We start from the raw sequence: 26,530 nt of genomic DNA, 5'->3' as shown, positions 1-26,530 counted from the left end.
TCATATTTATTTGCCAAATAGATCGTAGTCTCAACAACAGCAACAAATTAGTACATTACCCCTCCTCGCACCTTCCCTATATTTGGCACAATGAGCACACGCAGAAGTCCTCCGTGAGGTAAAGACCACCACATGGCATGCTTTCTGCAAGCACTTTCTGTACACGGAAGAGCACAAAGTGTATATACGATGAGTGGATTCTATTGTTCATATTTCGTGCTCCAATAAAATGTCCCTTTCTGAGACTCTCCGGAGATGACTTGAAGAAAGGTGTCAGGCAGCTAAAGCACATCAGACGGGATTTGGGAGAACTGGCTGTTTTCTGGTTTCTAGCTCTCCTCGTTCTGCGCCATATTTCTGTCTCTTTCTCTCTTGCACCTATTTTTTCATCTACAGAGCAGACAGGGGACATCAAACAATCCTTAAGTCTCTGAAAACTCTAAAAGTCTTTTAGTCTCTGATTTTCATTGTTCTTTAAATACCTTCACCAAGGTGGTTTGAGTCCAAAAATCATTAAAGAGTCCGAAGAAAGGTGAGAAAGAATCTTATAAAAAGGTCCATAGTATACTGACTGAGCAAAAGTGCTTAACGAATTTTCAAAAAATTTTTTTAAATGTACTTGCTAAACATACCTCTATGTATCTCTGAAATCTCTGCCTGGTTGTATCTTGTAACTTGGCTCTGTGACATCTAAATTTCTCCCTATTTTTTTTAAACTCTGAATTGTTCAAACAGATAGTACATATGAAAGCTGAATGGAGGAAAAACATAAAGGCTGGCAAACGTGGCCCAGCCAGTCCCTGAGGACAGCCCAGGCTCCGAACACTCAACATACAATCAAGGAAATGTGACCCCAGGAAAGAGACCGAAGGACCTTGTGATCACATTTTTAAGCATTTTCCTAATTTTGCTGCATTTTAGGAGAATAGTGAAAGGGACAACTTTGCCCTGAAAGTAGGAATCCCTTTGTAAATAATATGGCCCAGTGTGAGATGTCAGAAGCTACTTGCAGAAAAACTCTGTGTAACTGTGAAGAAGCTACTTGTCTCTGCCCCTCTTCTTCCACAACTATTGCATAAAATATACTACCTTCTCATTTCAAAAGAGGACATTGAGAACTAGCTGTCCCAAAGCTCTAAAAAAAAAGAATCAATGAAATGACCAGGGGAACATCATCATTTTAGGCACCCAATGAGTGGCTACATCTGGATCACCTCTCGTCAGGGCCACATAGGTTTCTGGTTATGAAGGCCTAAAAATACATAAACGTTTTAAAAATTTTGGGTTCATAAATCTTCTCTCCATTTATTCCTGTTCTTCATCAGTCACTCAAAGAAATAGACACAAACAAAATATGTTGTATCCTCCAAGGCCAAATTAATTCTTGGTGTTTATCAATTTCCATGGCCATAATCCAAAGGTGTTTTTGGGGTTTTTTTTGAGGAAGATTAGACCTGAGCTAACATCTGCTGCCAATCCACCTCTTTTTGCTGAGGAAGACTGGCCCTGAGCTAACATCCATGCCCATCTTCCTCTACTTTATATGTGGGATGCCTGCCACAGCATAGCTTGACAAGCAGTGCATAGGTCCACACCCAGGATCTGAACTGACCAACCCTGAGCCGCCGAAGCGGAACATGGGAACTTAACTGCTGTGCCACTGGCTGGCCCCATAATCCACAGGTTTTTGACATTAAATGTATCTGAGGGACCAGCTATGAGGTTAGAATGCAGGAATGTCAAACTACTAAAACATCCTGTGCCCACGGTCTCTCAAGGCATCTGTGGTGTCACACAGCAGAGAGCAAGGCAAGCTTCCCACGGCTCTTGCAGGAAGGAAGCCAGACCAACTGAGTAGAAATGGGCCCTGAGGAACACCTGGCTGTATGACTCAATTGGAGAATATAGAGCAAAGTAAGTGAGACAGGACCTGCTCAGAGCCACTCTCAGACCCCAGGTCACTGTAAGTTATAGTATAGGACAAAGCATCACTTTGGAAAGGCTCCTTGGAATTCAATAACCCAGTGATGAAGATTATTTTAGGCTGGTTACTGTTAAAAACTGCAGATGAGAAGGAGGCTCCGAGGAGTGGAATTTGCTTGCCCTTTGATGAGAGACTTTTGCATTTGTGAAGGAAGTCTCCATCTGTGGGGGTGTCTCCCTCTCTGTACCAGGAGGAAGGGGGGATGACCTTATCTCTAGAAACTCTTAATGGGGACGGCAAGGACTTAAGTTGTTTACTGTCTGGTAACCTCATGTAGCTGTATCCCCCCACCAGCAACATCCTCCTTTGTCTTTAGCTGAAGATAATATTTAAGGTGGTGGCTTCTGCCATTTACTTAATCTGGTTTTATTCTTATCTAAAAATTATAAGACCACCCAATAACCAGACCCAACCTGCACTGACACCATTTTAACAACTTTTTACATATTCTTTCCTTTGTCTTGTAAAGAGATAATTCACATACCTAGGCCTTAAATTTAGCCCTACTCTCAACCCATGTTTGCAGCAGCAGCAGCAGCTCTGACTGCCCATGGGTCCTGTCCCCACGCAGCAGCTCTGACTGCCCATGGGTGCTGTCCCCATGCTATTCCACACTATTCTCTAAATAAAAGAGCACTACCTCCAGATCTTAAGAGTCCAAGAAATCTTTCTTTCGACTCTTCGGCTCACCGACCCCACATCATCAGGAGTACAGTATTTTTGTAACAACTAAGTTTAGACCAAACCGCATATTGGCAAGGCATTCTCTGCCACCAGGAGAGAAGTTGGATTTTCTTCTTACTCTAGGGCATATGCTGGTCCCAATCACTTTCCACAAAAGTGAAAGTGGGGTCAAGGGCCAAGTAAGCATTTACACTATCCTCTCCCCTCAATACACTTGAACACAATACGGTGGATGACCTACTCAACACAGCTCATGTTGGTGTACCCTACAGAAAAGCTGATGTATGCCTGCCCACCCCTAGCTGGCATTTGCATCAGGTCAGCAGTTCCAAAGCCTCTACTGGTTACAGTCTAGGACAATGTGATATTGATCATGTCAAAACTCTCTGGAGTGATTTTTTTCTGGCTCAGTCAAATGTTCCATCTTCCCTAAGAGGACGAAGAGGGACAGATAAAGGAAAGGAATGTTACCAGAGGAAGAAATACACAAAATCCTTGGAGAAGCCCAGATCAAAACAAGGAGAAGATCACCTCAAACAGCAGCCTATGTATGGCTGGGCTTGTCCTGCTGGGCATTTCTAGGAAACTCAATCCTAAGGCTCTTGTTCTGTGGGGCCGTGATGAATCTGCAGGGTTAGCTTTCTCTTGAATCTCTGAGTGTTGAGTCAGAAAAAAAATGCCCCCATCATTTTATGAAAGAGAACCAAAGACCAGATGGGTGAAAAGAGTAGAGCAAGCATTTAACGGGTATATCACACTTTCAGAGCAACAAAGAATTCATAAGATTGCAATAAAGAATGTTTTATACTTTGTTGTTCTAATATGGGAGTCTCAAAAAGAAATTAAAGATGACAAAATTTGGCCCGGTATAAAGAAGAAATGTTCTAATGGGCAGAGGTTTCAGAAGATGGAGGAAGTGAGTTCCTCAATTCTAGAGATATCCCAGGACAGGCTTGACAATAGCTCCGAGCGCGGCTACAGGTTCTGTGCTCTAGAGGAAATCTCACACTGCATGAACTTGGAGCCGATAAGCTTCACAGTCATCCTGACACTGAATTCCCAGGCCTCTTGCTTTCCCCAAGGTGCGAAAATTTGATCATATACTCAACTGAGTAAAGCTAACAATCTCACAACTGAGTGAAACTAGGGTGTGTATTTTGCATAGCAGCTCAAAAACAAATAGTGAAAAGAAAAGAAGAAGAGAGGAGAAAAGAGAGAGAAAAAAACAAAAGGTCATTTACTCTAAGAATCCAGGTTTGTGTTTATGCTCCACATGAGGTCCAAACTGTATCTGGGCTTGAAATCCACCAAACTCACAAGCTTTCTCGAAGGAGACAGGGTGGGAGCCATTCAGGATATCATCCCGAGCCTGAAACACAAGAGGAAGCAAAAAGCATCAGGAGCTTGGGGGAATGACACATTCTCCCCGTTGACGCGTTCCTGCACCCGGGTGCACCCTCTGTGGAGGGAAGGAAATGCGCCAGCAGCCACAGCGATGCACTCAGGCCCCTGCGGATGATTACAGCACACGAGGATTAAGGCAAAAGCGAAACAGGTCTTCACCCCAAATTGCCTATAGATGAAAAGCATCAGACGGGTCCAGGATAAAGCTCGAGTATAACCTAAGAAGGAGAAGTGACCATGAAAAATACAGAGGCAAAAGGAAATCCTTGTGAAATGACCAGATTCATAGAGAGGGAAACAGAAATACAATAGACTTTTTATGATCCTAAATCATAAAGCTAACCGAAAAATTATCTAGAGGTAAGAATCAATCCAATCCCCACCCCAAGATAAAGGCCAGTGTAATATAAGGGGGAGGCAGGATGGGGAGGGAGGGAAAGAGAAAGAGAAAGAGACAGAGACAGAGACAGAGACAGAGACGACAGACAGACCGTTAAGAACTCAATACTGCAGACAGTTAGGAGAACCCACAAGCAAATGCACACTCTAGAATCAGGAACTCATTGTGCCTGAAGTCCTTCTCCTACGTGACTCATTACTGCTGTTGCAATTTATTCTTTTTCTGTCTTTCCGTTCTCCAGTTAAATCATCCCCAGATCATGCTTAGATGGACACATTAAGCTATGGCTCTGAGCCTTAAACCTACAAGCATTTTCTTACTGCCCTGACATCTCCCTTCCTTCTGGCCTTCCAGCCTCTTTCCTCCCGGCCCTCCTTCTATGCCATTCTTCCATCCACTAACTGGGAGGTCAGCAAACTTTTCCTATAAAAGGTCAGAGAGTAAACATATTAGACCTCGTAGGCCACATGGTCTCTGTCACAACTACTGAACTCTGCCATAGAACACGAGAACAGCCACAGACAGTATGTAAACAAGGATGTGATACATAAGGGGATTTCACAATGTGTAATATGTAAATGAATGAACTGTGTTCCAATAAAACTTTATTTACAAACACGATGACACAGTGGTTGCATTTTGCTAACCCCGATATTATTTCTATGAGCAGATATGTAGATAAATGGAAGCAGGGGAAAGAAAGAATGAAAGAAGTGAGACAGGGAGGAAGATGGACATTCTCCTTGAGCCAAAAAACACCTTGGGGACTATCTAGTGCAAAGCCCACATCTTATCTACTGGGAAACTGCAACTCAGTAAACGACTTGTCCGAGTTTAAACAATTAGTTAATGGTAAAGACGTAATAGGTTATCGAGAGAATGTCTTTCAGTTAGTAAGAAGTACTGATTTTCTGACCAGTATTTGCTTTAGTTCTAAGATGCCAGCTAAGAAAGCTTTAGTGCATTTGACGTGGTGAGCCAGTTGAGTCCCTCAAGGCCAGGCAGAGAGACAGTGCCAGGCACCAGGGTCCCACCTGGAGGCCCAAGAAAGGCCCTCCTCTGGATGGCCAGCAGCTCATGTTGAACATCAACCTGCACCACAAGCAAACACGTGAGAGGAACCCATGAGCAGCGCCCATTGGAAACTGCCAAGACCTGCTCACCACCAGCCACAGCCAGGAGCTCCCTGAAATCTCCCCAGCCTCAGCGTCTGAGAAGGAAACACATACCTGAACATAGAGCAAGTTGAGCTGCACAGGGTCTCTCGAGTCCACATTCTGATCAGAGTAAAAGAACTTCCGTCTCAGCAGCAACGTTTCATTTTCATCCACTCCCTGTTCTCTGAATGTCCGGCTGTGATCCAGCCAATTTACTGCAACACAACAAGACAAAGGAAAGAACTGCTTATTTTTCCTCTTACTTAAAGGGAACGTGCCATAACAGCAGTGTGATACAGATGGGGATTTCTATAATGCTGATGTTTGGTTATAATCACTTCTTGTAGTAAACTGAAGTTTTTAACTTTGCAAAATAACTTCAGATGTACCGTCACGTACCATATAACATACCAAAAAGCAAATGAGCAAGAAAACCCCCAGCCATTCCTAAAGTTAGTTAAAGCCCCGCAATGACTTTATAATATGCCCCCCTTCCCTCTAGGAGGAAAAGGAAATAAGGAAATCATTGCTTTATACCAAGACAACCAAGTCGGCGTTTTCCTTTAAGTCAAGTGTGGATACTTCAGTCTCATCAGGTGAAATAATTTATAAACTCTGAGCATAATAATTTATAAACTCTGACTCTCAGTAGAAAAGAGGAGAAAAATGAAAGTAATTGGGGGAGGGGAGGATGGGATTCCAGGGGTGGGGGATGGTAGAACTCTGCCCATGAGCCAGCTTGAACCTCACTCGTTCTGAGAATGCACGCCTGAAATCTAGGTCCACAGCTCTCCTTCCTACACTCCTTCCTGGGATCAACACACGTTGTGAATAAGCATTTATGACAAGCCTCATTAAACTATAAGCAACTTTAGCAACAGGGAATGTGTCAGACTGACCTCATCTCCCATAGCACCTGGGAGAGTATCAAGCACGTTATAAAAATCCTTGTGATTTGTCTACTGAAATCTCACTCGGAAAGAAATATGCAACTGGAAATCAAATGAGGCAGAAAAAAAAGAATGGAGAAAAGATCAGAGGAAATGAAGGCTCCATTGAAGATGGATAGATGTAATGACAATGATGACATCTTTCCAATGTAGCAGCAAGTGCAATGAAAGAAAGAAAGGGGCTGAGGACGTCTCAGTGAACTGTACGGGAAGTAAGATCCTCTCGGTGGAGGAGGCAAGGGCAGGTTAGGCATCCAGGTGCACACAGCACAGGCTCTGGGGACACATGGAGTGTAAGTACTGGCTTTTCCTAATATTAACTGTGTGGCCATAGAAAAGGACTTTTCTACAATAGAATTATGTTACCATTTTGTAATTCCTAAGGAAATAATGGATCTAGGCAGTGGTCCTCAATGGCTGTTAACATCACAGAAAAGGAGACAATGGCATACAACTTCCTAATGGAAGTACACACCACCACACAAGGAGACTTTATTTTTAAAAAAATACACACACACACACACACGAGTCTGATGAAGTCTCCAGATCTCAGGAATCAAAAGGGACAGAAGAACACATTAGATGACACCACAGGTATACAAACCAAAAAATTTAGACTGTAGAAAGCTCTATGCAAGTAACAATCAGGTTTCTTCCCTCTAAAAATTGCAAGGAAAAAATAAAAGAGATGGAGAGAAATCCTTGAGACTAGAAGAGTGAAGCAACATATCATCCAACCGTGTCTGGACCCCAGCTCAAACAAACAATTTTTTTAGAAGACAATGGGAAAACGTGAACATGATTTGTGTATTTGACATTAAGAGATTACCTTTTTAGATGTGAAATGGAATTATAGTCATTTTATCTTTTAGCGACACAGACCAAAATATTTCTATGAATAGAAAAGACAAAAAACCCTGTCCTGGGTCACACAGATGATGGGAGGGAGGGAGGCCCGGCAGAAGCACGCGCCCGTGTCATAGTTCCGTCTCAGATACTCACAGTCATCATCCGTGTGAAGCTTGGCTTTCAACTTCTCCATTTTCCTTTCGTCTCGTAACAGTGTCCTGTCTTTTTTTAGCGTACCCGTCCCTTCCTCTTTCTTTTCCTCGATAGTTTCTTGGATTAAAGAGTATTCTTCATAGTTTGTTATTCCTAAAAATATAAATTAGGTTGTAATTATCAGTAATTACATTCCTATCACCCCTTTCAGCCTGGGGCCTATAAGACTCCAAGGAGTTCCTGGTGGCAAAGGACAGACAGAGGCCTTACAAAGGTGTGGGTCAGGAGGCCATCCATGGAGCACACATCAAGTCACTCTAGCCAAAAAGAATTTTCAGGGGCCGGCCCCATGGCCGAATGGTTAAGTTCGCTCACTCTGCTTTGGTGGCCCAGGGTTTCGCTGGTTTGGATCCTGGGCGTGGACATGGCACCACCTGTCAGGCCACACTGGGGCGGCATTCCACTTGCCACAACTAGAAGGACCCACAACTAAAATATGCAACTATGCACTGGAGGGATTTGGGGAGAAAAAGGAGGAGAAAAAAAAAAAAGAAGATTGGCAACAGTTGTTAGCTCAGGTGCCAATCTTTAAAAAAAAAAAATTTTCAGCTAGTTAAGTCATATACAAAATGTCACGTTCAATTCTCCCATCTAATTTTTAAGAAATAAGTACAAAGCAGAGATCACGCAGAATAAGGCAAGACAACGTCAAACAAGAAGTGGAGGGAACTGAGCTTCTTTTGCATGAAGAGAAAATTAAGACAGGCCAGGCTACTTTCTTCACTGTCTTTTTGTTTTTGTTTTTGAGGAAGATTAGCCTTGAGCTAACATCTGCTGCCAATCCTCCTCTTTTCGCTGAGGAAGATCGACCCTGAACTAACATCCATGCCCATCTTCCTCTACTTTATACGTGGAACGCCTATCACAGCATAGCTTGCCAAGCGGTGCCTTGTCCGCACCCGAGATCCGAACCGGTGAACCCCGGGCCGCCGAGAAGCAGAATGTGCGAACTTAACCGCTGCGCCACCAGGCCAGCCCCTACTTTCTTCACTATTCGAATGGCATCATGTAGAAAGGAGAAAGACTTCTTCTGAGGAGATTCATAGAAGCTATGAGAAGAAAGGCTGTGTAACAATCAGTCGTATAAGACTGTCTCCGGGTGTCTTCAAGAAGATATTGGATGTCAGTGATGCTTATACAGAATCCCAGCAAAGGGTGGGAGACTGAATTGTATCATTCAAAATTTCTTTTGTTTTTGAAAGGAAAATAAAAGCTCTCAATTTTGACTTAGTGAGAGGTATTGTAACTTTATAATACCAGTTAGCGGGTTTGCAAATTGTGAGAGTGATCATACCCTCTTGGGACCGGGCAGAAATCAGTGTGCTGGGACACATTCAAGATTGCGTGTCATTAAAGCAAAACAAAACCCAGAACCCGGGCGTGTGAATGCTCACCTATCCTGCTGCAAATAGTAACCAGGAGCTCCCCAACTGTCTTGGAGTCATCCACCATCACTGTTTTCACGGACCCATCCAGCATCCGGATTTTCTGAGGTCTCTGTTTCTTTTTGTATTCCAAAATATCCTAGAGCAAAACCATACAAACTTTTCACACTGCACCGGAAACGAGATAATAAAGTTGGACACTTCTTTAAAAAAGGAATTGTCCCTAGCACACTCTGATTTCCTCCTAAAAGTCCATGAGATTTTTGCCACTAATACAGAAACTCCAGTGCCAATTCTTTCCTACAGATTTCTTAACAACCTGATAGTGAAATTACACCCAAAGAAGTACTCTTTCTAGCTCACGATTACTGAAAAGCAACCTCTGAAAAGTGAGAGGAGCCTATGTCCTCCTCAAAGGCTGGGAATGATGACCTCTAAGGACAATCAGCAAAGGAAAGTTCCTATTTGCCTTTTAAAAAGACAGTAGCGTGCTTCTCCAATTATCTCTTAAACAGTTGTAAGCAATTTTAGGTTATGAAGGAAATAAATAATACCCCCATAATCCTTCACAGTAGTAGTGTATCACATAGAAGTGGTTTTCACAGTAATGGCAAGACCAAACAGGGGTAATAAGTTCGGGAGTTGTTTTTAAATAAGAGACTTCTTTCTTTTACTATGCTTCTTAAAAATAGAATTATGGAGATAAAAATTAATTGACACCACATACTTTGCTCTCACTTTATGGAGTCCTGACCACTCTGACAGGTGCATTCCATACACCAAAACCCATTATCTCAGAGGTTAAGTTGAACAGAACATTTATCACCTTTTTACTTGTTACCTCTCTCCACTTCCATAACACAACCATTTTTGTTGTTACTATTACTGATAGTCATTGAACTCACGTCTAAAATGAACTTTCTTTTACAAACACAAAACACTGATTAATATTCAATCTTTGATCACCTTTAGGATTATATTTTGGTTTTCCCTCCAATCTATCCTCACTTTCTATCACCACTCACCAGGAAACTTCTACATACTTTCAGGAAGATGCTGTACCTTACTTCACACCTACCAAGATCAACAACAGCCTGTAGAACTCACTTAAAATACTAACCTCAAACTGCTTTAATTATTCTGTGGAGTAATTTGGACTGCTGATATTTTCTATCACTACCTGGACAGCCCTTACAAAGTGCATTACATCAAAACCATTAACAGATGCCCTTGAATCAAAATAGATTATTGGGTCTCTCCTTTCTTCTTTTTTTTTTTTTTGAAGAAAACCGTTGGCTGCTATGGAAGGCCCAGGGACAAAGGGATGAAAAATCAAAAATGAGATCAACAGCATACCCCATTTCGCAACATGTAGTAATCCAGTGTTCTGCCCGCTTCCAGCCAAATTCCTTTCCTGGGGTCTTCATCCGAGAGAAACAGCCCATAGTCAGAAGCTGGAAGATAAACAGAAGGAAAAATAAGAGACGAAGTGATGATGAAGCCATCACTGACTCCCAGGTCCTGAGTCTGCTGACTTGGCAAGGATGTGGGTGTTCTCCTTCACCAGAGAAATGTTTCGTTTTGACAACACGAGCAGCCACTGGGACGAGGGCAGAGGGGGAGGAGTAAGAGTTGAGCTGCAAAAGCAACAGCCACCAACAAGGTTCATGTTTCTTAAAATCAGTGGACAGTAGTTTTGTCTAAAATTTAGGGAAACACCAAGAACAAAGCAGTCTAAATTTCTTTCTAACTGAACTGGGTTTTACTCTCCATCACTTGCTATCAGAATCAGGCCAAGAACCCAGGAAGGATGATAAGACAGCTGGGAGAAACGAAGGAAGTGACCACTTCAGCCCAAGTCCACTTAGGCAAAGAGGGGCCAATGGAGGCTTTACACTTGGAATTATCCCTCCATCAGCCCAATACAGCATTATCAAAGGTAAGGAGGAGTTCCCTGTGAGATGAAGCTTCTGCCCCTCATACCACCAAATTACGAATAAAGTTGGAAAATTAAACTCTGCGTTCTCCATAGAAATCTCTTAATCTGACCCAGGAAGTACAAGAGGGTGGTGGCAGGAGGAAAGCAGTATCATTTCCTGTCTAAAGACTTTTCTCTTCCTGAATGTGAGTCAAGGAAACCTCAGAGACCCAGATGAGGGTCAGAGATCCTATTGTTTCTTAGAAAAACAACTTCAAGATCTATAAAGGTTTATATCTTCACTGGAGCTATTATAGCAAACCAACCCAAAGAAATTTTTTAAAATCTTGGAGAAAACAGAACTGGAAAAGTAAAGGCAAGAGAAATGATCAGACAACCAGATCTTGGAGAAAGATTGGGGATATGGGCAAACTTTATTTTTATTTGTGGGTAACCTAGAAATAACAGTGTTTTGAATAATAATGCTTTGAGACCAAAATTAGTCATTTTATGAGTAACAGATTTTTTCAAGAAGACCTATGCTCACCTATAATTATCTTTGAATATTTGATTTTTATACTTCTAATTTTTAAGATGTTTTATTTCATCTTCAAATGAAAGATTTATTAATTTGGGAGTAATCTCATTTCTCAAGTCAAACACTAAATAAAGGAAGGAAATGTCAAGAAGACAAAGGGAAATGGAAAATAAAATTGTATGAATGGCTTTTGTTTAAACTCAGATTATTAAACCAAACATTAAACAAAATATATCTCAAATGCCATTTTTTTTTTTTAAGGTTTGAGATAAAGTTAATAAAGCTCCTTAGAGTCCTTGACATATAAGACCTGCCCTGGGTCCCGATGACAGTTCCTATCTTCTTCAGGCTGCTGGCAGTGGAGAGCTTCCATTCATGTGAAACAGGTCTCAAGATATACAAAAGCATTAATTGTTAGGGCAGCTTCATTTGCACGTTAGGGGTAAGTGAGATGACATATCAAAAAGTGACTTGTAAACTGCAGAGTGCAATGCTGAGGTATGGAAGGGTCATGACGATGGGCATAATGATGATGACGACTCAATGGCAGCTGTGGTCATTGTCATCCCAAGCCTCACACAGGAGTCAAGTAGTGTCCAGGCTAAGAAAACATTTCATTTGAGACATACACACTAGTGGGCTTGTGTACGACTCAGAGCCTCATTTCTGTAGCTACTAAGAACATACAAACACATTTCAAGAAGCCAGCAAATAAGCAACAGCCTACCTTGGCCAGTCTGTGCCTCAGGTACCCGTTCCCGAATGACTCGACATGCATCATACACCGCCGTAGATGGTTCAAATTGCATGGTTTTCACCACATTGCAGTGGCGGACACAAATCTTTAAGGACAGGGCCACCATCTTCCTGGATGATCTGAACTCTCACTTAGAATGTCTGGAAAACACAGAAAGACACACCCTGATATTCATCATAATTATTCGTCTTGGAGAAAAAACGCTAGACTCAGTCAGCTTTAAAAATCCAAAACAGTATAAGAGCAATTAAAGAGAATGCTTTGGATAGAAACACAAATTAAAAAATAGATTTCAAAAATTTTAAAATAAGACAGCAGCATGCAGTCTCAGAGTTAACATTCCCACAGTGCAGCGAGTGCAGTCCTTGGGAAGAAGGAACCACAGAAGCTCACCAAGCCTCCTTCTCAAGGCTGCTCCCTACTTGGGGTTGCCTAAATGAGGTCCTTGGGAGTGGAATTTCCCAGGTTAATGTCCTCAGGTGAGAGGCCGAGAGCCTTGAGCACCCAAAGCTGTCTCCTCAAGGTGCCACTGTCAGCATCCTCAGTGCCCAGGCTTCCTTCCCACCAGCTCCCGGGGACAAGGAAGAATCACCAATACCCTCTCAGGTGCTCCTCATGCAAAAAAGTTCCACCGCATCACTTACCAGACTGGGCTTCCAGGCCCAGCCCCATCACCAGGAGACTGGACATTCAAGCATGGCACTGTGGCCACTCTGCCTCAAATTTCCCCACAAATAAAGTAGCTACAATGATGTCAGCCCTGCACAATTCACAGAAGAACTGAATCCTGAGGGGACATCAATGCCAGGCCAATGCACGGCCATCACTAATGAGGCCAGAGCGGCCGAGTTTAAACACCCTCATTGCGCCAGACAGCTTCACCCTGTTCAGGAGTCTCCAAGTGAAGAAAATGCCAATTCAATTGTTATTTCATTCGTACAAACTACTGGGATATTTTGCTTCTCATCCAGTTTGATGGCTTTAGAAAATAGACAGGTTTAGGCTAAGTTTGAATTATTTCATAAATGATTTCTTTTTAAAATTTAAGTCCTACAATTTAGTGCATTTCCTTTGAGTTGGCGGCTTGTGGTTTATTTCGACTATCTGCTCAATTCCATGGCCAGAAACTTACACCCCAACGCAAGCCAGCCTCTATCAATGCATGCCTTGGGCACAAGAAGGAGGCATCTTTCCTGCACCTGAGGAACCAACACAGATATACCTGGCTGACTGTCATCCTGGCCAGTAAGGGACTTTACAGTTAGTAGCTATTAGAATCTTAGAGCTGCACGGATAGCATAAATCCATGAGAATTTCAAGCTCACACTCCTTTCTTGTCATTTATTAGAGAATCTACAGGTGATAAACCTGGACCCCAGCTCCCTTCAAGCTTCTTTCCCACTTAAGAATGCATGTGCTGAGAAGTAATGAGGTGGCCAAAAGGCAGAGAGGCCACCAGGATGGCCAGGCCCAGAAACAGGAGTGGGTGCCTCCAGGGCGTTGCTTCTTAGCACGTTTGACTGGCTGCTGGCTTCCTGACAACAGGTGACTAGGTCACTTGGATACAGAGGACATTTTTAAAGAGATGCTCTGGTGTCCATGGGCAGGGTGTACACACACTCTTATGAAGATTGTCCAACTGTAAAATCATTCTGACCTTGCTTACATTCTGAATGAATTATGTCTGTGAAAATATTCGTCATTTGAGAAACGTCAAGATACACTTCTCAACAACAGCAGTGTTCACTGGGAATCTGCCCTAAACAGAATTAATTTACTACACCCTGGGCAGTGGCTGGATTGCTGACACAGCAGCAGAGTTCAAAATATCCGATGATTTTCCATCTACGATACTTAAAGCTATGCATAAAAGGCTCCACCCAACTCTTTTTCACAGGCATGTTTAATCAACCAACTTCCCAATTTGGGGGAAAATTCTAGGGATAAAATGACAAATTTGCTGTGATATAGATCACTCCATGGCTTAGTCTGTGCCCCGGGACTGGTGACAACTGTGGGGTTTCCTGAACCAGGGAAACATCAGTATGGCTGGTGGTGACAGTCAGTGGGGAAGGCCACAGAGCTCGATGTTGTCACGGACACCGTTCATGGGATGAACCAGAGAGGATGAGATGGTTAAGCTCTGCCATTCCCTGGGAGTAGGAAGTGGTGTAAGCATCCCAGCATGAAAGAAAGCTGCCCTTCCCAGGTTAATAACTGGGCTTTCTGAAGAATAAATGAAGGGTCCCTGAAGCCAAGTGACAGAGATTCAATCAAAGGGAAAGACAGAGCTATGACATGGGGCCCAGAGCAGAATGTGACAGCAGGACAGTAAACATGGGAGCTCAGAAGGAAGTGAAGACACACAGGAGCGAGGAAAAAGGGAGCCTGCAGGACAGAGCCTGGAGTGCAGAATCAATGAGCAACAGAGGAGAGAAGGCCAGAGTCTTGGGAAGCAGAGGAGAAGGAGAGAAGGAGGGAAGCAGGAAAACTACTGCAGTGAAGAAAAATCTCTATCCAAAACAACTGGGAAAATGAAGAAGCCATTGACTGCGGTTGGGGAAGCTGCTGGAGGCACGGGTTTGAGGTGAAAAGTCTCTAATGGGTTTCTTTGGGATGTATTCAGTGGGGAGGTGGAGCAGATCAAACACAAAGTTGGAGATGTGGGGGTGGGAGGGGGGAGGTGTCATCACATTTAGGTCCTTAGGACTAGGAAGATCATCTAGGGAGGAAGCAAGAGAGACACATCTAAGGACTGAGGCCTGGAACAACATTCTAAAATGAGGAAAGTGAAACCTGCAAGAAGGCCTAGTGGTAGATGAGGGAGGAGAATGGAGAGAGAAGGTGAATCAAGCTGGAGGGAAAGATGAACAGCGCCAAATGCTGATCTCAGTTCGGGGAAGATGAGGACTGAGATATAACTGGATCTGGCAACTAGGAGGTCTCTGGCAGCTGAGATAAGATGAGGTTTGTGGAGGGGTGAGGCCAGAGGAACGATTCAGGAGAGAGATGAGGAGAGGGGCTGGCACAGCAGGAACAGACTCCTCTCCTGAGGAGGCCTGCTGGAAAGGGTGGAGGTAGCTCTGATTTATGCTTTTAAGGCTTTTTATCCATAAGTATGCATCACTTGGTTGCTGCAAACTCCTCATCTACATAAACATGCCTACATAGACATGGTTTCTACCTTATCATGGCCCTAGTGGTAGTCCCAGGACAGCTAAGTGCCCCTCCTGGAGGCAAGTGCCTCGCTGCACACGATCTCCCTTCTGGGCTCAGCCCACGCTGCTGCCTGGGTCTGTGTGAGAGGAGAGGAGTGGGTAAGTCTTGATTCAAGGTGAGGACACCAGACTAGCAATCGGTGGTCCAGGTTCAGTCCCAGGCCTGTGGATGCCTTGGACCTTTGGGCCATTACTTCCCCTCTTTCTGCTCTTCCGAGATCAAGATCTCCCATGAAAGGAGCTTCCTACCAGACACTTGATGCTTGGTCCACTATTCCCACAAGATCCCCTTGTCTCCTTATCCTAACATCTCACAAGGGAGGCCACACAATGGAGGCCACTATTCTTAGTTCAGGGTAGATGTTCAACAGAGCAAGGGACACCAGAGATTCACTACGAGGTTCATGTTCTCAACTTGCCTACCACCTCAAAACAATGACTGCAAAAAGCATCAATATCACTCTGTGGGAACACAGACGAAAAACCCAAACACCCCAATCAGTGACTCTGAAAGAGTACTGCACAGTGGCCGAAGACTAAAGGGCTCCAAGTTCTTCGTCCTACTCTTGGCTCCTGGTTCAATGATGACTCAGTGTTCCCAAGCATGAAGCATGAAACAAGACCAAACAACTTCCTTCATGGGAATGTTTAAAAAATGCAAATTATGTACATAAAAATGCCTTATAAACTATAAAATTACATATAAAGATATTTTTATTATTATCATGCAAGAGGATCACCCACATAGGAAAACCTCAGTGAGGTCTGAAATCAAAGTGCATGGTGACTTAGTCATCATTCCACAGGGAACGGGCTGAGCTGTCTCTAGCACCACTCACAAAGGAATGAGATACTTGCAAAATGGACACTTGCTTGAATTGTGTCCTGACTTACGGCAAAAAGAAAGTAGGATTAAAGCATATGGCAACCTAGAAAGAGCCACTAGAGATGAGTGCGTGTCTTCAACACCTGTGAGAAGTCTCATTCCATATCCTCTGAAGCCCCGAGAAAATCAGGCAGCTCCGACAGCGTGAGCTCAATGCTGTGGTCAAGCTTGACGCGCCCTCTCCACTGTGATATTTTCAGGGCAGCACAGCATTGGCACAACCTGTAACTGACCCTAGGCCCACTTTTCTGTATCCTCATCTCTCTGCTTACTCCTGCCTCTCCAGGCTGGGAGGCTAGGAGAGTTGACCAGGTTTCCTTTTCTGGTTTGGCTGCGAGAACGCTCAGAGGTCAATGTGTGTACTGTTTCTTGCACTGTTGTCACAGTCTAATCTGTCTCTATTTTATGATCCTACCCTTGTTATTCTTTTTCTTCTTCTACCTCAATTTGAATGTATGCTATCTTGTTGGACCCAAAGTCCTTTTTTTGGTTTGTTTTGTTTTCGCTAAAAGACAGGGTATAAATTCATAAAATATGCACTACTTTCCTTTTCATCATCTCTTCTCATTCTGACCATTTTTGCCTTGATTGCATGTGTGAAGGTCGTCTGGACCAACACAAACCCTTCTGTGCCATCCATTGTGGAAGATGAGCCAATGGAAGCAGTGGTGAAACCCAGACATTCTCCTTTTAAAGTCAACACTTTTCAGTCCCAGGGAGCTGTAAACAGTCCAGTATGATGGCAACAGTGCTGACTGCCCAGGCTCACCCCAGTCCACCCTGGGACAAACAAGCCCAGCTTAGCCAAGGCCTCCTCCTCTCTGAAAGAAATGCCCACCATTGGTCAAGATGAGCAACCACCCCTTGGATCTCTGCCCTGATAAGTGAGGCCCACACGGTGCTCCAACGCTACTCCTGCCTTACCAGCTGCCACCCTGAGCTGGTTACTTAACTGCGTTCTGCCTCCGGCTCCTCCTCTATAAAATGGGAGACAATAATAGATCTATCGATAAGGTTGCTAGAGAATTAATTAAGTTAATACATGTCAAAGGCACATAGGAAGTGCCAGGTCAGGGTTTGTTATTATTAGATAAACACTGGAGCAGTATACGGTATTCAGCCACCACCTGAGCTGCAAAATTCATTTTATTGTTTATTTTGCATCTATTTTATACTAGACACTATTACAGGCATTAGGGAGCAAAGACAGACAAGATTCCTGCACAGATGGAGCTGTCCTTCTAGTAACCATATTCACTATACAGTTCCTGTGTTCTTCCTTATTCAAGTCATACATGTTTTTTCTAGACGCAGAACTACCTAAGGACGAGCCGTGCAGCTGAGTACGTTTCAGAGTAGGTAACTCCTAACACTAGGCTGTTCTCTCACATGTAAGGCAGATTCCCTCAACCCCTATGGGGCAGGGCTGGCATCACAATAGGCCCCTAGGACTTGCCAATGAACTCTGCCCTGGGGCAACCTATGGGAGACGCTGTTGGCTCTGCATATTCCCCTACAGAGCAGAGATGTGCCACTCAGCTGGCAGGACCACAGGCCCAGGCCACCACACCTCAGTGGGACCCTAGATCTTCAAGAGAGTAAGAGCTGCCCGCCATCCCTGTCCTTTCCCTCCAGCCACTGACTCCATTCTGACCTGCTGGAAGACTGCTGCACTCAATTACTATGGCTGTACCCACCCCCTTCTTTACATCTGTTCCTCTCTCAGCAGGCAAAATACAGCCCTGTTTGATAACAGCATGTATCACATAACTGAATGACAGCATAAAATGTGGGCCTATATAAAAGCTATCATTCATCTGTGTTTACATCTCAATCTCCTGTGAACAATTCTGCTCTCTCAAAGAAACGTGCGGAAAAGAGCTTCCCTTTCTCCGCATCCTTCATCTGCTCCTCTGCAAGGGAGGAAGGGGAGTAGCTCATCTGACAAGCAAGAACCCATCACGACTGGGTCATGGCTACTCAGGGGTGCCTCAAAAGCAAAAGCCAGGGTCTTGGCCTCTGTCTTGCCTTCTTGGGCTGTCCTCGCTCAGGTACCTTGGGGCTCACCTTGAATATTCAGACTTCATATACTGAGCCCACCAGGCACACACAGGTGCCTATCTGTCACCATTCAGGAAGGTCAGTCACATCAACCATTCACTGGGAGCCAGGCGTCTTTAATTCAAGGAGGAGCTAGGAGGAAAGAAGGTAGAATTTCCCATTTTGGTCTCATCTGTAGTCTAGCTTTAACAGGGAGCCACAGGCCTCCCTTAATAATCTTTTCTCCCCCCTGGGCCCCTCACATCTCTTCCCAACCAGTGAAAACCCAGAGGTCAGAGGCCGAGTGGAGAGGCTCCCCTAGTACCCACATCCACAACTTGTGAGAACTCCAGCTAATAAGCAGCTCAGGGAAACAGTAAGTGAACACAGCTGATGTGATTTTTCCATATGGCTAACAGCCCACTTAGAAAGAGACCAGGATGATCATGCTTCTGTTCTGCAACCAGAGTGGGGAGACGAGAAAACCAGAAAAAACATTCACATAAGAATCTTTAAGTCTCCTTCAGGGAGATATAGGAAGCCAGGGATATTGTTTGACTTTGAATACTTCAACTAGAAATCATCATCATTAAAAGGTCAGGTGGTAAACTGGCACCCAGGGCTGCTTTGCAATCGCCATATAAGCCCCTTACCCCATAGGGCTACCACTATGTATTCTTGCCTATCCCCAATACACCAGCGCTCGGCAGTAAGATATCTACACAACAGTATCAGGAATACATTTGCCATGAGAGGTGCTACTGTCCTCTAAGAGGCAGGACTGTCTCATTATAGCCACCTCTGAGTCTCGAGGCTCTAGCACAGTGTCCACCACACAGTAGATGCTTAATAAATGTTTATGGAATTAATATGTACTCCATGGAAAGATTTACACAGATTTTTTTTTCTAAATTAGTCATTAGGAATTATCCACACTAACATCATGACTGAAGGATGAACAGAGGGCAAACGCCCAGCAGACACTACTATTTCTACCCATTAACAGCCTGCTCCACAGACCACAGCAGCTTACCCTCATGGCTTACAAGATGAAATTCTCCAACTTGGCAAATGAGAAATGCAAAAAAGAACTAAGGCCACATCACTCAGGAGTACTTGGAAGCTCCCTGAGGGCAGGGACCATGTGTATTGCTCACTATAAAGTACCTGCCACAGAGAAGAGCTCAATGAGTATTTATTTAACGAACGCATGGATGGAGGGGCAAGCCAGCATTTTTATCCCCACCAAGAGAGCCAAAGAGAGTACCCACAACATGAGAATACAGAATGATGGGGAAAGATCTTTGATACTGTTTTCCATTTTCAGATGAAGAAACTAAAATTTGAGATCAAGAGACCTTCCCAAGGTCACACTGCTAGAAAACTGCAATCAGACCGTCCCACATTGTCACAACAAACAGAGACGGCTACACACGAGGTACGATTAGAGCCTTATCAGGACCCCCCCAACTTACCCTCCCATCTCCAGTTGGATACTGGCACAGGCACCTGAAATTTCATCAAGTATATTGTTGATCATAAAGATATGTTCCCAGTTAAATCTCACTGTAAAAGTGGCTATCTGCATTTATCACCTATCACTGTCTTAGAATGCTAAATTTCAGACACTTCCAGACAAATTAGCTGAAAGCTACCCTTTATTAAAGATGATCACTAATTACCAGGAAATTGTGACGGAGGAGGAGCAGCGCATTGCAGACCAACCCAGAACTCTGGCACTGCTGAGAAAGAGCAGTGAGCAGGAAGGGCAGGAAGGTGATCTGCCAGAAGGAAGGGGAGCAGACACCTGTGTTTTCATAGCATTATACTTTTGCTTTGAGCTGATTTTTAATGCACAGGACATTTTGAAATGTATGGGTAATCAGGTTCAAACTGCTTAGGCCGAGGATCAGGGCCCCCATCCACCCACTTCCCATCTCCACTCCCAGAACTCTCCATCTTAATGAAACTGATGCATTTTCAATCCCAGCAAAACTGCCTTAATTATTTTAGCCTGTGTCCTGCCTCTGTTTGAAATGTACCCCCTGCTCTCCAGTTCTTTGCAGTTACTCACCCTTCAAGCCCAGCATGGAGTTTTGCTTCTTTATACTAGTCTTTCCAACCATCCTGGCCAGCAGGACCCCTCCCCTCTCCCAGGCTCTCAGAGCACTCATCTGTGATCCTTCCTCCAGCACCAGCCCTCCCAGGCTCAAGTCCCCACTGAAACAACAGGACAGGCTACACCTAACACTCATGTGGCACCAAAGAGTTCCATGGCACTTTCAGAGATGTCTTTTCACCTGATGTACTCAACAGGCTAGAAAATAGATTTATTTTTTTGCATTCCATTTCACAGATAAAGACAAAGGATCTGGGGGGATAAGTAAATTCCTGGCCTGTGTGTGGGATATACTGTCATTTCCTGTCAGACCACTGAGAAGGCTGTGTTGGCCTTCCAGAAATCTCACTGTTCACCTATGGTTGCCAAGACAGCTGAATACATGATCCATACGTATTAGTCCTCTCAGAGTCTACCTTTCAGTCCTGCTATTTTCTTCTTCTTACAAGTTAAAGAAAGAATGTTCCAAAGTGAACTCTGGTTTGAATTCTTTTACACCCTAACTCATTCAAATGATTTGAGGCTGTTTACAAAAATAGATGTGATATAAAAATAAAAGGTCAGGTCTCAGAAAAAAACAGAAGAAAAATAAAAGTGAAGGTCAAGATCAGGAGAACTGTGAATTATTTACCGTTTGTTTGAATAACTTGGAATAAATCCTATTATTTGTTTTCTTCTGGCCCTTGGGGACAAGCCCATAAAATCTCAGGAAAGCAGATTCTCTAGGCTACTGCTGATGCTGATAAACACAGGCTTTGTCACTAAGGCACACATCACCGGGATGGGGACAGATAGACTAGCTTTTACTTATAAAAAAAAAATAGAGGGGCTTTGTTCTACAGCGATCTGGAAAAAAATAATTCAGTGTGTTCCAGACTGAACCTGGAAGAATGTGTGAAAAGAAGTGCACACAAGTTCCTTCTCAGGTCATCTTTCTCCCGCTTGTGCTTAACCGAAAGCTAAAAGAGCATGCATGCGTCTGACTGAAGACTATGTGCCACAGCAGGGGACTTAGATTGGGAAGTGACAGCACAGACCATCGTGTTTGGTTTCACATAAGAAACTGGAGAAATCCCCCACTTCCTAGCTCCATTCCCCTTCACTGATAGGGTCTTCACCCAGCCCTCCGACCAGTGAATAAAAGGCTGAAACCCACAACATCAGACATAGCTCAAAAAAGCCATAGTGCATGGCTTTGGCAAGGACAAATTCTGACAAAAAGAGAAAAGAACATATTCTTGCTGCTTATCTATGTTAATCCATTAACCACAAATCACAAGGGCACTTTTATTAAAGATCAGACCTAAAAATCTGGCATTTATGTGGACAACTGAAACAAACCAAGGAACGTGACCAAAATTTACATTTCTAGAGATTCAAAGCCCATCCATGTATTATCACAGCACCAATCCAGCAATCAGCACACCAGATTAGATTTTCCAAAGGACCCTCATTTTCTGTGGCCACTTATTCCAAGATCACCCTCATTCTGTATCTATAATTTGTAATGCTTCAGCTCAACTAAATACAGCTTGTGGTATCCCCAACCTCAGACTTGGACGTCATCAAGCCCAGCTCTCCACGGAATCAGTCAATCTTTGCTGTAACTCTCCCATTCTCCTGAATGTAACAAGTAATAATACATATATTTTTTAAATTTCTTAAATCAATAATAGCAGCAAACATACACAAGCGATTATGTGCCTGCCACTGATTTGAAGCCCTTTTTATAGGTCAACTCACTGAATCTTCAACTTAATCCCAGCTAAGGAGTTTAGACTTCACCCAGGCAAGACACCCAGGACACAGTGGTTACATGGCTTGATAGAGGCCACTGGGCTGGGAGCTCTGCCTCCTGCTGTGTGCTGTTTAAAACAGGAAGGAACATGGAAAAATAAATGTAGTGCTTGTGCTAGAACAGTAAAATGGAGGAAACATATATTAATAATGTCTTTTACAATTTAACTGCCACGTGTTGCATTAATACATGTCATACACCGTACTAAGCACTTTACTTAATGATTCCGTGTGAGAGAGGTCCTATTTACCCTGGATAATCAGGCTTAAGAGGTTATGTCTCCTAAGCACCAGACAAACCCAGGAGGATGGGGAGGTTTAAACCCTGGTCTGTCAGAATCCAGGCTTCCACATCTGCCCCACCACCCGACAAACATAAGCACCGCTAACTAACGTTTTGACACAGCTCCCTCCCGTGTTTGTGTGTAAATTTATGCAGTTGAGGTGACACACTGTGTCTAATTCTATATCCTGTTTCCTCCATTCTAAGTACATAATAATTATTTCCCACAGTATTGCAAACTTTTTTAGCAACATCATTTTTAATAGATATACAATATTGCAATGCAAGCTGTCATAATTTAGCTGTATCTTTATTTTTGTGTATATCAGCTACTTGTAAGTTTTCACTATTATAAATAAGGCTGCAACAGTATTTTTCTATTTAAAAACTCTTGGTTTTATTTCAGATTTTCTTAAGCTAGATTTTTTTTTTTTTTTTTTTTTTAGGAATCATCAGTATTTTTAAAGAGCAACCCAAAAGATATCAAGACAACAACAAAAAGTGAAATCTGAATGTACAGATATCAGCAGTTTGATTTATGGGTTAGCTAGATGAATATGCATTAACAACTGGGAAAGCCAATAATCAATCTAGATTTTATAGTTCAATCTACCCCACAGAATGACCTGCTAGCAAGGGCTCAGGCTGCAAGGAACCGTGTTGAAAGACCAGGTTGACAGAGGCATGAAGAGGGAAGAAAACATCTGGTGTGGGGAATAAACCAGATTTAGAGAAAAGAGGCAGAGTTAAGAGAGATGCTTAACATAAATTTTAAAATATATTGCAAATAGTGGAAATGACAGATGGAAGAAAAAAGGATTGGACTAGACTTTACTAAAGAAAATAGTGTGGATGTGCATGGTAAATATCAATGCTTTGCTTTCTGTAAGCCCAAGTTTCTGGAACTGCCTAGCAGATCAAACCAGAATTGCAAAAAGGATATTAACTAAATTGAAGTGCTCTGATGGAGCACTATTTTCCTATACTTAATAAAAAAAAGCCAAATCAAAACTCTTGCCAATTTCATCAGTGAGTTATGGACAAGATTTACATTCCCAAATGACAAAACCAAATCAAATTTAAGTTTGTATATATAAATATTACCTTATCCAGAGCACAGGGAAGAAACAAACACATCCCCATGGGAGAAGACATGAAATGATGGACTCTCAACAGCATAGGTGAGTATAGCATAATATGTTAAAGGATTATTTTAAGATAGTGTCACATTTATTATCTGTCTCCACAACCTGACTTGCTCTTGGAAAATAATTTCAAAAACAAATATTATACTTAAGATGAAGCTGGAAAAATAACAGAAGAGGTACAGAGACCAGTCAAGACAGAAGGAGACAAAGAATAAGGATCTCTAAAGAAATGGCAGGACTGAAGAATTCCCTGACTTTGAAAGTGTGAGGGCCCCATCTATAAGAATTGTGCTACAATATTTTGTCATCTGTCAATGCTGGCTTATAAAATTGATGTTCGTCTTGCCCTCCGTCATAACACCTAATGTGGTATTATGGGTTGAATCGTGTCCCTCTAAAATCCATATGTTCAAGCTCTAACCCCCAGAACCTCAGAATGTGACCTTATTTGGAGACAGCGTATTTACAGATATAATGAAGTTAAAATGAGGTCATTAGGGTGGACTCTAATCCAAAATGACTGATGCACTCATAAAAAGGGAGAATGTGGGCACAGAAGTGCACAGAATGAAGACAATGTGAAGGTGGCCATCTGTAAGCCAAGGAGAGGGGTCTGGAACAGAGCTCTCTCTCATAGCCTTCAGAAGGATCCAATCCTGCCAACACCTGGATCTCAGACTTCTAGCCTCCAGAACTGTGAGATGATCAATTTCTGTTGGTTAAGCCTTTTAGTTGTGGTACTTTGTTACGGCAGCCTTAGCAAACTAATAAATTTAGGCAGGCTTATGATGGTTTAATTCAGATTTTAATTAGGACAATTTTCCTAAATATAGGAAATTAGTATGATTTTGAAATAAATTGACTAACAGTAACATCAAATATATGTAGTAATCTATGGGGAAATTATAGACACACTGTGTTTATGAACATGTAAACATAGGAACAGAAGCAGTTATTGGTGTAGGCAAAGGCATAGGCACATGTATATGGATATATTCTGCCCAAGGTCACAAAGCTAGGAAGTGATGGGGGTGGGACTCTAACCTGGGTATGTCTGCCTCTAGGGTCCATGGCCTTGCTACAGTACTGCTCAACAAAACTAAACTGCACTGTCGAAAATACTTGTCACAGTAGGATGGTATGATTGAAGATATAGAATGTAAGGTTCTTACAGGCAAATATGGAAGAGACTATGTAAGCATTGTATTGGAGTGGTAAAACTATATTTTTTTGGTTTATTTTGGCTTTAGTTATAGTTTATACACTTTTTTCAGGAATTAAAATAAATGAATTCAACTCCAACACAATACCACTTTCAATTACTCTAATCACCGAGTAATTGAAAATTACTCAGTAATTACTCAGTAATTGAAAATTGAAAATCCTGAAACTGAATGGCTCTCTTCCTTGTAAGATCATCCTCTCCATTGTATAAAGGGACAGGAAGCACCCTAGGCCTTTTTATGCCAGGCAATTTCATAAAATGTTCCATTCCTCAACTGAGTCATTTTCACGACCTTCTGTGGAATCTTCTCCCACATTCAACACAACTACTGTCTCCTAGACACAGTGAGAAGACTCAGATCCCAGGTCTACTGTGAAAGCAACAGAGGTGGTGACAACTGGTCATTCAGTAACTATTTACCAATCACTTATAATGTACATGATACTGCACTGAGTGCTTCAGGGGAATAAATGAAACGTAGTAAGGCCGGTCCTGCATTCAATGGGCTTAAACGCTCACAGTATACATATGAACCCACCCAGAGAGAGGAGATTCTTAGGAGGTAACCAAGGAGTTTCAAAAAGATAGACACAATGACAAGAGGACCAGAAGTACCCATAGGATAAAGAGACAACTAACATTACGCTGAGAGTGAGATAGAAGCTGAGTCTTAAACAATGGACAGGATTTGGGTAGATGAGGGAGAAGGGTAGCATTCCAGCCAGCCTCAGGTGAAGTCACCCTTCCACCTTGGGGAAGTTCTACTCTTTGTTCAAGACTCAGTTTGTCACGTCCTCTACTCCTCTCTTAGACAGTATTCACCACACAGGACTTGGTGACCACCAGGACTCCAGGCCCAGCACAGAACCTGGCAAAGGTGTAGACATTCCATAAAGACTGAAAACGGAATGAGTAACTGTTTCTAAGCGTGCTTTCCACATGTAACAGTGAGCTCCTTGAGGGCCAACAACCATTTCTTATTATCCTCAGCACCTGGCAGATTTTTAGCAACTCTGAAGAACAGGTGGATGCAATTCCTCCATCTGATTTCCCTCCTTTTTATTAGAGAGGAACAAGCATCAGAAAGAAATTCCAGCTCTGATAAAAAAAAAAAAAAATTAGGCAAGTTCCTTCAGATTTAAGATTTATGCTAATATTGCTACGATCTATCGGCAAGTGTAAAGCATATTCCTTCCACTGTCTTGATTGAGACAAACCATGTTATGGAGAAAACAAATTTGGACACGGGGTTCAAACACATGGGTCTGAATGGCAGTGCCACCACTTAGGAGCTGTGTGATGTTTCGATTCCAGGGTTACACATACTCTCAGTCTCAGTTCAAGCAAAACTCACTTAACAAAATATATAGCAAAGAACTTACCATTGGAAAAGTCTAATCACAGTGTTAGTTGCTATTATTATTAATACCTAATATGCTCTGCCTGGATTAAAACAAAATATATGGAATTCTAAAGGGTATTTCTTCCCCCAAAAAAGATACGCAGACAGTTGACAGTTAGGCTGGTGGAGGGGTTAGGAAAGATAACAGCTCTTTACTAAGAACCAGCTTAAAA

General features: G+C 42.8%; 1 protein-coding gene across 10 annotated transcripts in view; it reads right to left on the bottom strand.

Moving 5' to 3' along the window:
• The window catches only part of TLN2 (talin 2), a 413,192-nt gene that overhangs the window by 178,670 nt on the left and 207,992 nt on the right, over nt 1–26,530 (bottom strand). For 9 of the 10 annotated variants that reach the window (XM_046652946.1, XM_046652956.1, XM_046652955.1 and 6 more), the window contains 6 exons: nt 12,210–12,379; nt 10,383–10,480; nt 9,036–9,165; nt 7,582–7,734; nt 5,702–5,844; nt 3,910–4,037 (listed from right to left, as the gene is read on the bottom strand). In XM_046652946.1, coding sequence (XP_046508902.1) covers nt 3,910–4,037; nt 5,702–5,844; nt 7,582–7,734; nt 9,036–9,165; nt 10,383–10,480; nt 12,210–12,345 — 788 coding nt within the window. In that variant the 5' untranslated portion in view covers nt 12,346–12,379. Of the gene's footprint in view, nt 1–3,909; nt 4,038–5,701; nt 5,845–7,581; nt 7,735–9,035; nt 9,166–10,382; nt 10,481–12,209; nt 12,380–15,423; nt 15,443–26,530 lie in introns of those variants that run through there. The other variant, XM_046652954.1, reaches the window with a different exon arrangement.

The sequence above is a fragment of the Equus quagga genome, chromosome 2 (genome assembly GCF_021613505.1).
Source record: "Equus quagga isolate Etosha38 chromosome 2, UCLA_HA_Equagga_1.0, whole genome shotgun sequence".
Classification (NCBI taxonomy): Eukaryota; Metazoa; Chordata; class Mammalia; order Perissodactyla; family Equidae; genus Equus; species Equus quagga.
Note: the sequence above shows the minus strand (reverse complement) of the source record. Positions and strands in the feature narration are given on the sequence as shown.